Source organism: Sinocyclocheilus grahami, unplaced genomic scaffold, assembly GCF_001515645.1.
Source record: "Sinocyclocheilus grahami isolate Dianchi unplaced genomic scaffold, SAMN03320097.WGS_v1.1 scaffold124.1, whole genome shotgun sequence".
NCBI lineage: Eukaryota > Metazoa > Chordata > Actinopteri > Cypriniformes > Cyprinidae > Sinocyclocheilus > Sinocyclocheilus grahami.
Genome location: NW_015505303.1, coordinates 1,071,066 through 1,087,463, shown reverse-complemented (window position 1 = coordinate 1,087,463; position 16,398 = coordinate 1,071,066). Strand labels below are relative to the sequence as shown.

At 38.7% G+C, this 16,398-nt stretch overlaps 1 protein-coding gene across 1 annotated transcript in view; it reads right to left on the bottom strand.

The window, feature by feature from the left end:
- tenm2b (teneurin transmembrane protein 2b) overlaps nt 1-16,398 on the bottom strand; it is a 302,210-nt gene that overhangs the window by 7,879 nt on the left and 277,933 nt on the right. The window contains exons 12-24 of the mRNA XM_016278713.1: nt 15,385-15,579; nt 14,823-15,023; nt 13,681-13,755; nt 10,591-10,801; nt 10,391-10,510; nt 10,036-10,297; nt 9,441-9,708; nt 8,947-9,090; nt 7,720-7,972; nt 7,189-7,209; nt 6,651-6,883; nt 3,126-3,280; nt 1,081-1,955 (exon numbers count right to left, since the gene is read on the bottom strand). Coding sequence (XP_016134199.1) covers nt 1,081-1,955; nt 3,126-3,280; nt 6,651-6,883; nt 7,189-7,209; nt 7,720-7,972; nt 8,947-9,090; nt 9,441-9,708; nt 10,036-10,297; nt 10,391-10,510; nt 10,591-10,801; nt 13,681-13,755; nt 14,823-15,023; nt 15,385-15,579 — 3,013 coding nt within the window. The remainder of the gene's footprint in view (nt 1-1,080; nt 1,956-3,125; nt 3,281-6,650; nt 6,884-7,188; nt 7,210-7,719; nt 7,973-8,946; nt 9,091-9,440; nt 9,709-10,035; nt 10,298-10,390; nt 10,511-10,590; nt 10,802-13,680; nt 13,756-14,822; nt 15,024-15,384; nt 15,580-16,398) is intronic.

Genomic DNA, 16,398 nt, shown 5'->3' with positions numbered 1-16,398 from the left:
AAACCAGCATTATATTCTCTATATAGCTTAACAAAGTACTAAATGTGCTGAAATATCACTAGGTCATTTTAAATTAAGTCAATATCAATCATTTCAGTGCAAACAAACCATGTAAATTGGGTTTAATATAGATTATTTTATTAACATTGCCCAATAAGCATGGTGTTATTACTACCCACAAAAAGCAGATGTAAACAGAATTTCATTAAAAAGAGATTTCCCTGCATATTGCAGCAGTTATTCATCAAATAATAACCAAACACATGTCTAGAGATCTAGTGCAGTTATTACCCTTATCGTAAGAAAGTTATTCTTATTGAATTCCCCCTGAAATTCTGCGACTAATGAGTTTTTATTTTGTGTGTGTGTGTGTGTTTTGGAGTGTTTTAAATTAATTTCCTTAAAGAGCAGGTCATATGGGGTTTGAAAAATATATCTTTTGCAGTTTAAAACGTAGCTATCCTTAAATGAAAACCGTCTGCAAAGTTGTTAATCAAAAAAGTGCATGATAAATAAAGATACTGTCTCTCAAAAGAGAGAGTCGATTCTGAATCGCCTTAATGAGTCGTCATATTTTCGAATCTTTTGCCTGTTACCGGTATACGTCACTGAGTAACACATTTGCATAATCCCCGCCTGCCCGCGAAATACGAACAGAGTCTGACCTGCCCACAAACACTTCCAGTAGTTAGTGTGTTTACATAATGTCGAGAAGACGCTGTGTTGAAGGATACCACAGAAACACAATTCGAACCTTTTGTTGTGTGCATGTCATTTTACCAAGGACTGCTTCTCTAATCTTGGCTTTTATCTTTGTTGACTTCTAATCTTCTTAATTTGGTCTTAATTTGCTCTGAACTTGCTCGGAACAAACCGTTTAGAAATCATTGGCAAATGACTCTAATATTAAATGTATATTCTGAGAAAATTACAATGTTTTCTGACCTTGCATAAACCTGTTGTGGGGGACTCCAACTCAATATTAGGACACTTTAAAATACCATATGACCTGCTCTTTAAGATTTCCAGATCTGCCTTTGTCTCAAAGTTCTATCGTCACACTGCACATTTCATACTCACTTGTAAAAGTTTGTCCATCCAGTCTCATCTGACTTGGAGGCTAAAAGTTCTGTGTTAGTGTAATAACTGAGCTGTGCCACTTCCTGGCTGAGGGCGGACACTGAACGTAGGCTGCCGGCTGGGTCCATTCCCAGCGTTACCACCTGGTTCTCTGGCAACAGCACAAGCCTGATAGAGCCAGACGCCTCCCTCCTCACCCGGAGTGTATTGTTAGAGGCATCGGTAACTGCTGCCAACTCTCCATCCAGCCCGTAGGTAAAGTTATACAGGGCCAAGCCTGTAATGAGGCTAACTGTTTGCCTATGAAGACCGTCTGGACCAAACACATATAGCTCCTGTTCCATAGATGAACCCACTTCATACTGTCCACTTGCTGTGGCGTTAGGGCGGTTACTGCGGACCGAACGTACACGGATGTTGTTCAGGTCAGCGATGTACAGAGTACCATCTGGTGACACAGCCAACGAAGCAGGACAATTGAGGCTGGCGTCCGCAGCGTAGCCCTCATCTCCTGAGAAACAGTTGCAGTTGACGTCATTCTTGCAGTCGCATTCAGAGGCAGCGCCAGCAAGCAGGGAGATCTCGCCGCTGGTGCTAACTTGCCGTATGCGGTTGATGCGCTTCTCGTCGGTTTCGGCAATATAGAGCACACCTGTGTGGGAGATGGCGATGGCTGTGGCGCTCTCCAAGGCAGAATGGATGGCTAGTTTGCTGAGCGAGTAATCAATGCCAGGGACCTGACAGTGCATGGGCCGCCCTGCAATAATGCTGACCTGGTGGTTCTCAGAGATACGCAGGATGACGTTATTCTCCAGCACATACAGAGAGTTGTCCATAGGGTTGATGGCCAGGTCTGTAGGCCACTCCAGACGTACCTGATGTTAAGAAACATTAAATGTGAAGAGTACATTAACACAAAAAATGACAATAATTGGGCATGCTGAGCAGTTGTGGTCTTCGAGTATAAATTCAGCTTTGCCCAGTGGGATTTCCCTGCCTCTGCTTTTGATATCTCCCTTTCTGTTCGTTTGATCCCCAAAGGGGATCTGTTTTATCCTTGCTTCTGGACAAACTGAATGCATTTCCCATTTCTGACAGTAGATTTCCTACTGGCATTTAAAAAAAAAGATTATGTGTTACAGATTCTTCCGAGTGGAACGAATCTGCAGGCCTATGAATTTATTACAGTGATAGACAAATGATGACAGCTGCTTGATTGATAATCCAGTTCCATTGTTTGTCACTGTCATTGTCAAACGTTAATACCCAAGGAGACACTCTGACAAGCAAATATTGGCGAGCGCAAGCTCAAAGACGCAAGGATGAAACTTGAAGAAAAACGCATTTCATGCAAACTGAAATAAACAGGCTGAAATGTGTTTACACAACTGTATTTGACAGTATATCTTTATGCTTCATGGGGCCTGTAAATTGTTAAAAAAATTGTATTCAGTGAGTTACTTGTTAAATTTATTTAGCTTAAACAGTTAGCCTATTTCCTTAGTTTTACTGTTCTTTTCACTGTATATTTACATTGTCAAAACCTCTACATTAAAACATCAACGATGACAATCAATCAAATGTGTGTGTTTTTTTAATCAATATTAATTTATATAGGGTGCCATCAAACTTGCTCAAAATAATTTATAATATACTCTGGTAAACAAATTCTCTCTCTCTGACTTTATAAAATAACCTTGATAATTAACTATGTTAGTTTTAATGGATTGTTTCTATGTAAGGACACAAATTTCATTGCTTCTGCATTACAAATTACCTAAACAACTGACAAATGAAGCTGAGTGATTTTCCTATCCATTGAGATTGGTCAGGGTATGTATGTGATATTCAAGAAGTTAATTTGAACTTGCACACACTACAAATTCAAATAAGATGCAATACATCTATACAAATTATAGGGCATCTGAGCTAGGCACTTTAGCACAGATTTCAACAACTGTTCATTTATTTTTAGGAGCCTGAACCTCTCTTGATAGACTCTCAACAAGTGCAAGGGCTAGAGAGTTGAGAAAAGTAATTATAACCTGGCTGACATCCATGCTGGAGTCACAGCTGAGGGGCCTGACTGCAGTCAGGTCATTGGTCTTTATCAGAGTGGAGATAATGCCATTCTGATCCACTTTTCGTATCATGGTAGCATCCACAAAGTACATCAGGCCGTTCTTATCCAATGCAACACCTGCATGAAAGAACCGACAGTGAAGAAACTCAATACTTGTGCATGATAACGTTATAAATTGTATGATTGCAACAATGTAGAAAACATCCACCAGGTATTAAAGGTACTTTTTCAACTTTAGTTAGTCTGTAATGTTGCTGTTTGAGCAAAAAAAATATCTGCAAAGTTACAAAGCTCAAAGTCCACTTCAAAAGTAGATATTTTATTTAACAGAAATCACTTTTCAAAAACTACCAACGAATGACTCGTTTGGACTACAACGCATATTTTCCGGGATTTGTGATATCACAAAGATCGACGAATGGGACGAGACCTGGCTGAGCTGCACTAGAGAAGGCAACGAGTGCTATCACTATGTCGGAGACACGCTAGCTTTCCCAAGGCAGACTAACTTGGAGTAGTTACAACAGGGTTTCTGCAGGATTTTTAAGCTCAAATTTAAGACCATTTTAAGACCTTTTTAAGACATGCACAAATAAAATGAATACCATATGAGCGGGGTGGGGCAATGTCTATAGTACCATATTAAACTGTAAAATTACTGTAAAAAGCATAATTTATAGTTCAGAAACAAGTTTTCACAAAAACAAAAAGTTTTATAAAATGATAAACTTTATATTTCAGCCTTTAAATAATTTTTAAGAAAATGGATGAGTCAAAAGTATTAATTGTTATATTAATTTAAACAATTATTATCAATAAATTATATCAATTAAATAACATAAATTAGGGGTGTGTGATATTGACAAAAAAATGGTATCTCGATAATTTTCTGGGATTTTATCGATAACGATAATTAGACAATATTTTGCTATAGAGTTTGTTATTGTGCTGATATCTTATCTCTAATTGTGCTGACAGCTGAATCCTGAATGTTTTCATATTCTTCAAATTCTGTGTGGTCAGTTCACAGCAGTGATAGAAATTAATCATTTCCAACATGTTTTATGGGCATTTTTATCTTTAAGCCATTTTTTTTTGTAAAAGTGTGCACCATCTTTTGAGTCAAATTGTTGCATTTGGGCTGTTACTAAGCAAATGAAATCAGTATCAAAAAAATTTATCTTTGCAATGCAGAGGAAACACAGAAGCTGCATTAGAAGTGGCATTTAGATGTATTTACACATTGTTTAATGCAGCTCTGAGGGACATGGAATACTTTAACCTGCAATTACAAATGCATAAATAATTTGTTGATATTTTAAACATAAAACATTGAAAACTGATGTTTGAAATTATTTAAAAAATGAAAAGGTACCTTAAATGTCAAATTAAAACTGCCAGTAGGTGGTAGCAAGTCACTGTTAAGTGAGTCATTGGGATTGAACCGAATCATTTAAATGGTTGATTCATTCAGGAACGAAACACTGTAGTGTTGCTCAGAGACGCAAAACAGCACTGTGGCTGTGTTTGGAATTATTTTTGTTGGAGAAATAGAGCAAAAACAGGAAATATGGTGTCTAAAACGTAAGTCTCTTAATATTAACTTCTTGTTTATTGAACTGTTGTAAGAAATCAATATCACATTTTTAATCATGCTGACTTTTGGAGAAAAAACAACACTTTTCGTGTGATATTAATTATATGAAATGATATAAATATATACGCTTTCTGCCCCATATCTTGAATTATGTGATAATTCTAAATGCATTTTAATAGACTGATTAATGCAGTGAAAGAACGCACTATAAATGTGCACGCACACTCACTAGTCTAACCTGCTAGACTTCAGGTAATGTATGCGCGCATTCTGTAGGTGTTTTGTTTGCTTTTCACGATATTCTCGATAATATCAAATCGCACAACCTTAAAACAACAATTACGATATTATCGCAGACCATACATATCGCACACCCCTATACTGTTTAGATTTTTATAATGCATTGTCTTCATATCGATCCACCAGTTCACATTTAAAGCTCTGCTTGTTTGCAGGGTAAAAACATGGGTAAATTTTTGCATCGGTCTGAACTCTGAACAAAACAACAGTTTTATTGAAAATGCTCATTCTCTGCCAACAGGTGGAGTGTTTGGTAGAAATATAAATGTTTCCCCGGTAATGGCCGAACACAAAGCAGCGCAGCACCGGACTTTGAACGTGCAGCGCTAGTGTTTATTCAATGAAATCATAGCCTTTTGAAGTTTAATTGTCACATTCAGCCATATCGCAATTCTGGTCTTTCCGTCCCCAAATTTAAGACCTCTTGAAATCATAATTAAGACTTTCTTGTACAATTTAAGACTTTTTAAGGCCTTAAATTGGATACAACTAAATTTAAGACTTTTAAGACCCACAGAAACCCTGTACAATCATCCGGGTTTAAATCTCGCTCAAATTGATTTGAGTTTGACGCAATATTTACACTGAAGCTCGCTATGGTAAGTTATGGTAATCACAACACACACTGGCCCAGCTAACCAATCACAGCACATTTCGTATTTCAGAAGCCTTCATTTGATACAGGAACTATTCGAGCCGTTCATGCCAGACTGGGGAGAGAGGTGTTGTAATAATGTAAAATATGTGAAAAATAATGTGTTTTTCGAACAATCTAGTATGAGAGCCTGTTCTAGTACACCCCCAAAACAAAATAAAGACTTTGTAAAAGAGCATAATAGGACCCCTTTAAAAGGACAGTTGAGACAGAATTATCTATTATTGTTATTGTCTAATATTTATGGTAATTTTCTTCTTCTTAAATTCTCGTCAATGTCACTGCAGACTCTCCTAAAGAATTTCACTGCTCCCCAAGTATCTTATTGATTGATTTCCCTCTCATTCCGATATTCCAGAGAGCAAGGTGTTTTTTTAAAGGCAAAATAATTAGTAGTCTGTGTGTGTGGGAGCAATGACCTGGAAAAGAGTCAAGACGCTGTGCCGCTCGACTGCTACAGTTTGATTCACGCTGTCACGGTGATCATGTCAGAGTGCGTTTTATTCTGAGATAAGAAGGCAGAGTCGGTCTCTGAGTGCAGTCTGCTAACCTTACGATCTCTCTTTACCTTCTGTGTCATTTATTTTCCTCACATCAGTGGCCATGCTGGGCTTTAAGAACGATGTCTGGAGTCTAGAGAATTACAGGTTACTGAGGTTTATGATAGCATAGAAAATAACAGCGTCTGGTAACTGTCTAAGGGATTAAATGTTGATGCTTTCTAGGTTCATGGAAAATAAAAATGTGTCTCAGTCGTAATTGTGAAGCGTCACAGCGTGGAAATGTGTGGAACTTTGTCTTGCGTAAAAGCTAACTCTGAACAAGTTCAGGATGTAATATGTAGTAAGGTGCAGTACTGTGTGTCATTTCTGCTCCTCCCAAGTCACAGATCGAGAAGAAAACCGGAATATTTCTTTAAAAAAAAAAAACATCACCTCTTGGGCTCATTAGTGTGGCTTCCACTGCCTTGCCTTCATCACCGCAGCGAGCCTCATCGAACGGGACGCACTGCTCTCCCGTCCCCGCCACCACCTGAGAGTTATCCAGCAGCGGTCGTGCCCCATTCAGAGAGCGAATGTGGTAGATCTGCCGGGAGTTGGTGTCTGACAGAAACAAAGAACCCGACACCGGATCCACAGCCAAGTAGTACCTATGGCTTGGACTGTTGCTATGGAAATAGGGTAAATGGGAGAATGTCTCTTAATAAAATCCTCTGACAAACAGCATGGTTACCTTGGTGAACATGTTGAAATGGGAATAGTTCATTGCTGGTAAAGTAATTGGAGTTAAAAAAAAAAGAAAGAAAACACTTTGATAGAAAGGGAAAAAAGGGTAAAATTCTGCTACATGCAATGAACTGTATAAAAGAATAGGACACAAGCACAACAAATCTCAGTTTTCAGACACATTAGCATGCTATTTAGACATGCACACATGATGAATATTTTTAGATTATGCATTTATTTTAATTACCTGTGTCTCAAATCTTTATTTCTTCATGAAGCAGGTGTAGAGAAAAGAAAAAATAATGCATCAGTTAGAATAAATCATCAAAACATCTTATTGTAAAAGCTATTCCACTTGTTAAAAACAACATTAAATCAATAAACGCCATTGGTGTAGTAGTGCATAATTTATCAATGCATGTCAAGTGTTTATTATCATATTTCATCCAACTGCAATAACTGTTAACTTTGTGGTCAGTGCCACTGCTTTGACATATTGAGCTGTGGTGCTCATGGGAAACCCTTGATTTCACAAAACAATATCAAATGACAAGTTTGAATTATTATTTATCTTCTTCTGACAGCTTTTCCTGTCAGTGGATCTTGGAAATTAAGCCTCATGCATTTTTTATTTAAATGTGATTTGATTTAGAACCAACTCCAGACAATTATTATTTTAGCAGAATACTCAGTTCTACTCTATAATGTCTTATATTACAGAGGTGAAATTAATTGTAAATGCTGTTTTAATGTTGTCAGCTGTGCATCCTAGCTTTACCTGAGCTCCAGTACAGCTGTGGTATTGAGGGACGGATAGACCCTCCGCACAAAGTTAAGGTCACCCACATACAGGTTACCCTCTCCGTCACAGGCTACGGCCATCGGCGCCAGCAGCTTGTTGCCCTCAGCCATCCCACTGCAGCTTGGGCACGAGATGCTGCGTCTTCGGCCGTTACCCATAATACTGTTAATGATGGGCGGCTGCTGCTGGGAGAGGAAGATATTCTCACCGCTGCCCTTATGAAGGATGCCTGTGTGAAATAAATCAAACACTGCCACTAAGCGCAACTGAGTGAGATTTCAAACATGACATATTTCTAATGGTCTGTACACGCACAAATGTGATGCTTAAATGAAAGCATCAATTTCTACAGTGTGACATATTTATTGCATTTCATGATCAATAGTGTGAAACCAGCAGTCATTAAAGACCTCATAATCATCAATAACGAACAAATAAATTTGCTGGTCCTGTAAACGCACAGAATTTTACCCAAATACAGTGATGAAATTATGAGCAATGGAAAATGCGCATAAAAAGAGCAATATTACGTAGAAAGTGTGAATTATTTTATAGTGCACTGGCATCACTGTGTCCTTATTTGACTTTCCACTAGCCAAGCTATAATCACAATAAATTGTTTTTCTTTTTAACACAAACCTCCCTATCTCCTTTAGCAAGGGAATAAGTCTTCGGGAAGGAGAAATTTAGTTGCTGCAAAAGCCTGAAGATAAACAGGTGTGAAAAAGCACGCAGTAACTATAATGGTGCTTAATACCAACACATTTCACACAGTGCGAGTCAGTAATGGACATTTTTTCTTGGAGAAGCTTGTTAAACCATCAGCTGCAGGGATGACCTGTCCCTTCTGCATTGTCAAGTGTATTTCACAAAACAAATGCCTCATAGGAAGTACATCCTGGCTCATTTTAATTAGCCTGATTATTCAGGGATTGACAATTCTGGTCCTTGAAGGCCACTGCACTGCAGAATTTTGCTGCATCTATAATCAAACACACCTGTAAAATAAGTCTTCAGGATTACTTGAAACTTACAGAAAGGTGTGTCTGAGCAGAGATGGAGCTAAAGTCTGAAGAATAGAAACGTCCAGTCCAATAGTGCATGCATATTCCATTGCTGATCACTGATGTAACTTCCAAGTTCTTCTGACCTTCACTAATGAATGTATTAACTTCTACATGAATAGGTGTTTCCATATCATACCGCTGCGGATGTTCAGCATGTGGTGTTTGTCTAGAGACCAGCCGCCCAAGTTTGAGGGGTTGAGCTCGTATCCCTGTAGCACAGCTGTCCTCTTCTCCCACAGGATCTGACTGGGACAAGTCTCATACTCGTACCCCACAGACACTATAGAGAAAGATTGACAGATGGAAAGAGGGATAGGAAAGAAACGTGAAGAATGAAGGCGAAAATGACAGAGAGGGAAGACACTTAGAGGAAGAGCAAAGCTGTGCTATCTTAATTAAACACTCCATCACCGAGCGGGGACATAACAATTCATTAGCTCACAGGAGGAACTTGCCGCTGGCACACACCATAATGGATGAGAGACAGACAGTCTCATTAAACTACAAACTATCTGTGTTTTGGAGCTCAAATTAAGAGAAGACACTGGGGAACAGACAATAGCATAGACAAGAAACAAGATAACAGTTAAAATACACCTGTTTCCTGACATGACTCCATACCCCACTTACCCAAAGCCTCGGTCAGGCCTTGGACCCTCTGCCTGTAGGCGTCAGTCTTGTCCCAGATATAAGTGTAAGCCAGGTTGGGAGATGCATGGAACCATTTCTGAAGAAGATGACCCTCCACGGCCACCATCAGGTGCACTTTGGCCAGGCTGAGAGGCACTAGAGCTGGGGTCATGATCACCTTGAGCAGTGAGAGGTAGCCTGAGGTCCTGGAGCTCAAATAGCAAAGTTTAAGACTGGTGCCGGGAATCTCCACCTGCTCGTGAAGTACCTGGACAGTGAGAGGAAGCGAAAAGTGGGTTAATGGCTTCTCAAAGTGCTAAAAATCTAAAATTCTTGCAGCTGCTGTCAGTCTTTAAAAAGAGATGAATTGTAAGCAGCAGAGAGAAACCGTGATTGCGAGAATGTATGAGGAAGTGAATGAGTCAAAAGGAGTTCAAGAGCGAAAACGAAGATTAACAACAAAAGACCAGCAGAGAGCTAAGAAGGAGAGTAATAGAGAATATAAAATGCAAATATAAAGCCAACGGAAGAGTGGAATGACCTACGTGAACATGAAAGAAATGAGAATTGATGGAATTTGTGTTGAATGTGGCACCTGGCTCTCAGGGAGGATGTGTCTCTCTGAAGGGTTGGAGCTGAAGAAGGAGGACAGTGGGGAGGGAAGAACCATGGGATCAGGCCTGACAAAACCGCTCAGGTCACATCTGGCTATGGTTTTCTCCTCCGTTTGTAGCACCACAGTGTCCATGGCATAGAAGCGATTCCAGGGTAGCCACACTGTTCGTTCCTGACTCAGAAATGGAGCCCGTTCTAACCGCAGAGTCAGAGAGCCTCCGCCGTTGGCCACCAGATCAAAACTAGGGAGAACCGGGACAGGAAATATACTTCAGTGCATATTCAACTGAATGTGGTAATATGGAAAGGGGTTTAAATAATGTGAAGTTACTCACGTGCCATCCTGGCGGGTCATGGTGTGACCATAGTGAGGGTACTTCACAAAGGTCACGTTGACACCAACCAAAGGAGTGCCATCTGAGGTCAAAACCTGACCTCGAATCAGAGATGCCAGGCTGCACGCACACAAAATACAATATTAGAGCATGATAAATTTAGTAATTTAGTCCATGACAGTACATGGCAGATGAGGTACCTGGCATTAAATGGGTTGATTCCTGGGATGATGTGAGTGCTGTCTTTACCCACAAGCATCTTGATTCTGTCATAAAAGGAAGGGACTTTTTGGACCTCTGATTGGCTCTGTTGAATAACCTGAAGTGGGTCACGTGATCCACGGCACAGAGGATTGGTCACACAAGGGCTCTGCATGCAGCAGTCTGGATCCATGCAGTCAACCAGACCATCTGAGTGGAAAAGATGTCACCACATCTCATAAGCTTTAGGCCTGTAACGTGCATTAGCAATGTGACACATTAATTTTGTATGAAAATAAACCCAGACTAGGGTTGTCACGATACCAAAAATTCAGTACTTGATAGAAATGCCAGTTCATTATCTAATATATGCCACTGAACATACTAATTTATTTTGCATAAGATATATAAAGATTAATGGAATGGAATGGAATAAAGCCTTCATATATTTCTCAGTCAATTTTAGCAGCAATTTTGATGTAAAGGTTTCTAACATACACTACAGTTTAAGTAAATTGCTTTTGTTTTTAATAAATTAATATTTTTATTCAGCAAATATGCATTGAATTAATCACAGGAGACAGTAAAGACATTTATAATATAAAAAATTATATGTAGCCTATTCCAAATAAATTGTGTTATTTTTAACTTCTGTTCATTAAAGAATTATTGAAAAAAGCAACATAACTGTTTTCAACATTGAAAATAAATATTTCTTGAGCAGCAAATCAGCATAATTGAATGATTTCTGAAGGATCATGTGACCCTGAAGATGGAAGTAATGATGCTGAAAATTCAGCTTTGCCATCACAGTGATATATTACATTTTAAATAAATTACATTTTAAAATATATTCAAATAGAAGTTATTTTAAATTGACACACACACACACACACACACACACACACACACACAGGTTTGTTTTTGTGAAAAGTGGGGAAATCCCATAGGCGTAATGGTTTTTCTACTGTACAGGATATTCTATTGCCCTACACCAACCCTACCCCTAAACCTACCCCTTACAGGAAACTTTGAGCTATTTCAGATTTTCAATACACTCCATTCTGTGTGATTTATAAGCGTTTTGAAAAGTGGGGACATGGGGTAATGTCCTGAAAAGTCACCTTCTCCTTGTAATACCTATGTCATACCTTTGTCATTATACAAATTTATGTCCTCATTTGTCACAAAAATGTGCACACACACACACACAAATTACAAACCCCAAATCTTTGAAAAGTAGTGTCTAATTTACAGATAGGATATTTTGACACATATCTGATTTGTATTAATTAATCTTAATTAGCCTTGCATGTTCATGTCTTCATGAACATAATTTTACATTTCATGTGTTCAGCTTTATTTTACCAAAGTACTGAATTGAGTTTGTACTCAATGTTATCGATACTATAGAAAGATTTCTTTTCTAGTATCGACTTGGTTCCAGAAGTACCAGCACATTTGACATCCTCAGCACACACAGTTTCATGGCTTCAGAATGGCATATGGTTTAAAGGACTTCTGAAGTCTCTCTGTTCATCTGCCATCTTATTCTCAGAATGTGTACTTTTGATGAACCCTTCTCAGTTCAAACCCCTGCGCTGCTTTGATGTCAAGAGAGAGAGACAAATAATATGATTAAAATAACCATAATAAGCTCAAATGTAGAACTTCTCATCATTATGGAAATGAAAATGAACAAATCTATTTATTTATCCCCATTGGGGTAATGAGCTCAACTAATAGAAGCGATCACTGAATTGAATGATGCTCTAGTTTCTCTTTCTTTCTTGCTCTCTCTCTCTCTCTCTCTCCTGATTTCACTTTTAGAGAACTTACATCAAAGTCACAGAGGGCATCGCTCACACCCCTGAGAGCTTCCCTTCCCGTTTCATCTTCCTCTCTCTTCCTGTCTCTTATTTGCTGCATATCGCAGTTCACTGTACATACACACCCTTTCAACCCTTCTCCCTAAATGGGTCTTTCTTGATCCGGAACAAACTCACAACAAGCGCCTGTTGCCAAAGACTTTTGCTCTATGTTGTTTTGCCTGGTGCTCTCTGATCTCTGAGGTTTCTGTGAAGTAACCCCCAAATGAAGAGTATAAACAAAAGAGAGAGAAGAAAGAAGCAGGAAGCTGTGAACGGCTGGAGAACGCTTGCTTGTGTCTGGGTCAGATTGAGCAGTACGTTCAAATGCCCGATTTAACAAGTCTTTTGTGATCATACCGTGTCAATTACGTGAGTCTCACGCTCAGAGTTGGCAGCCCTGCATCTAAACATCACAGATTGACTTCACTGCTAAATTCAAACAACACTAAATTAAAATGACAATGGTTTGCATGGTTTTGTATTATGGGATCCAAAGTAGTTTCACAATGCTTTATGAAAAGCCTGGCCGTTTACATAAGAGAGTGAGAACACACAAAAGAGAAGATGCAGTGGGGAAAATGAAAACACTTTAAAACGAGAAACAACAAATAGTTCTTTCTAAAAGCCTCTCTATGCTCTTAACTGGTCTAGGGGAGACGCTCAGTGCTTAGGGCTGACTCTGAACATCCACCTGTTATATAATCATTCTGCCTTGGGGTAGTTTCAAATTCCTCACTCTGCCAGCCAACAGACACATCACCTTTTCATACGGATGACTGGAGCTGCTCTATTCATCCGTTCAGAGCATCTTCATATCGCACATATCTCCTAATAAATTGCCACAAAGCAGCAGTATAGACAAATCTCAATCTACTGTATGAAAGGGGTCATGAACTGAGAAACCAAAATTCCCCTGATCTTTACACATTTCATTGTACTATAAAAACATCCTGTAAGTTTCAGGACTCTAATGTTTCTCGTTAGTCTACACAGAAACCAAACAATAAAGATCGCTCCGATCGACAACAAGACACTGTGCAGTCTTTGCATTGCCTTCCTTCTAATCCCAGACGTTAGGAAAGAGTGGATGCACTTTATTTTCAATGAAGTTCCAGACTGCTTCAGTAAGAACTTGGTCCTTTGTTCACTTAATTTTACCGTGGATTCGTTTTCAAACAAGGAACAATTCGACGCAGAATTTTCAGAAAGATCTTGTGCCTGTCCAGCCCTCCTCACAGTGGCAAACGCCCCCGACACACACACCATGGCTCCCACAATCTGCTGAACACACCTCTGGAGAGAAAGAGAGTGATTTGTTTTTACTCTTATTTTTCCATCTCTTATATACATCTTTATTTTATTCTTCTTAATTAAATTAAATTATTGCTTCTTTTTATTCTGTTATTTACTTAATTGCTATTTGCTTTTGCACTGTTTTAATGATCTGCAGCAAAGTTGCAAATGCTTTGGCAATGTAAATAATTACATTGCTAAAAACTTCACTGTTATGCCATTGTCAATAGCACACTAAAATATCTGTATTATCTACATGGTTGGGGTCAGTAAGATCTTTTTTGAAAGAAATTAAAACTTTAATTTAGCAAGGATGCATTAAATTAATCAAAAGTGACATTAAAGACTTTTACATTCTTTAAAAAATAATGCAGTTCTTTTGAATGATGCATTCATCAAAGAATCCTGAAAAAAAGTAATTATAATAAAAAATGCTTCAAATGTTCCAAATCAGCATATTAGTATCATTTTTGAAGAATCATGTGCCACTAAAATAATGATTAAAATGAAATAATGGCTGCTGAAAATTCAGCGTTGCCATCACTGGAATATATATTAGGCCTATATTAAAAATATATATTAAAATAGAAATTTCACAATATTTCTATATCAAATCTCATTCACCAATCACCCACAATCCATTATAAGAAATCACTATCTGTGTTGGTTGCGCCATGTATATTTTAATCAAGTCACTGTCATTATTTTCAGTTCAAACAAGTCTCCTTTATATAAATTATACATTTTATTTTCAATATATATTTTAAGATTATTATAATATTTTATTTATGAAGATTATTTTGGATTGCACCTTATCCACCGAAGTTGGAACTGTGTCCACTAATTTTTTGGGGGTGTGTTTGTGCCGTTAGCTGATTTGCATATGAATCGGGTGCTAAAACAGCACACGCAGCGAGTGCAAATAAACAACGCTATCAGCGGGTGCAATTCATGCTTAGTGAATCCCCCGAGAGTGTAGATGGATGAAAATGAAAGATTACAATATATTGCAGCACAGCTTGAGAAGACAGCAAGTGAGAAGGTGAAAATGGCTGATGGGAACACACCCGTGGAGCAGTCGGGGCCCATCCAGTTAGGGTCACAGCTGCAGAGGCCCGTGTCAGGGCTGTAGGCTCCGTGACTGTTGCACTGATCTGGGCACTGGGCTCTGGATACATCACATAGAGGCCCGGACCAACCTGGCTTACAGTGGCACTGACCAGACACGCAGCTGCCATGTCCCGAACACGTGGGGTCAAGACAATCCACTGGAGAGAGAGAGAAACAGAGAGTTTGAAAAGACTTTTTCATTCTACTTGCTTTTTTCTTCTCTTTCCTCCTCATCTTTCACCTCTCTCTTCTAAACTCACCTCTGGGATCTCTCCACTTTCAAAAACCAGCTGCAGCTCATATGAACATGCGCTCAGAGACTCCATTTCTGGCCAATTTCTTAAAAGCTCGATCAATAGACTGAATTTCACCGCTTTAATAAAGTTTATTATGCTTGTACCAGCATGCTTTTATAGCAGACATTTGAAAACCGAGATTCTCAGAGGAAGAGGTTTTTCTGAGTTTTGAAAAGAGTTTTGAAAATGAGATGGTCAGAAAAGCCGTCGATGCGCTCATTACCTTCCTCGCAGGACTCTCCACGGTAACCCGCTTCACAGGTGCAGCTGCCCTGGGTGCAGGTCCCGTGACCGCCACAGCTGGGATCGACACACTGGCCCTGCGGCACGTCGCACTCCAGGCCCTTCCAGCCGCTGTAGCACATGCACACACCCTTGCTGTACTGTCCGTTCCCGCTGCACAGCACGGGACACGCTGCTGTAACGAAGACGGAACGAAAGGATGCAGGAGGGAGTGAGGGAAGGACAGAAGATGAGGATGTTTGAAAGGAATTAGTGAAAACCAGCTTCATTAAGAGAAGTTCAGGTATGAAATGTAAGATAAGATAAGAGAAAAATGAAGCATAGTGTTAATCCAAACAAATACACTGAAATGTATGAAATCACCTCAAACCGTGTGTCAAGAAAACTTTCTTTTTAGCTGTTTTCAGACAGTGTAGATACATCACTGTTATTTTATGTCCTTGTGCACTCACAATAAGCAAATGTGCCCTCCTGAACTGTTGTCATATACAGTACGTAGCTTTGACATGTCTGACATGTTTTAGTAAATTGGTTCATTTGGACAAACCAGATAAAAAGAAATGATTCACCAATTCCAGTCTCTTAGTATAATCAACTCTCTAGTGGAATGTTACATCTTCTATATCCAAATAGAAATTCATAAACATTTCTCTTCAGGTTTAACCCTATTGATTAAAAACCCTAATTGTTTTAAATGCTAAATTATATAATCTGATACATACCATACATACATTACCGTTCAAATGTTTGGGGTCAGTGAAAGTTTTTAATGTTTTAAAAAAGTAGCTTATGCTCACCAAGGCTGCATTTATTTACTCAAAAATACAGTAAAAACAGTAATTATAGCAATTTAAAATAACTTTTAATTTATAATATTAATTTTAATGTTTTAAATGTAATTTATTACTATAATGGCTATAATTTTTTTTGCAGCCATTACTCCAGTCTTCGGTGTCACATGATCCTTCAGAAACAAATATGCTGATTTGGTGCT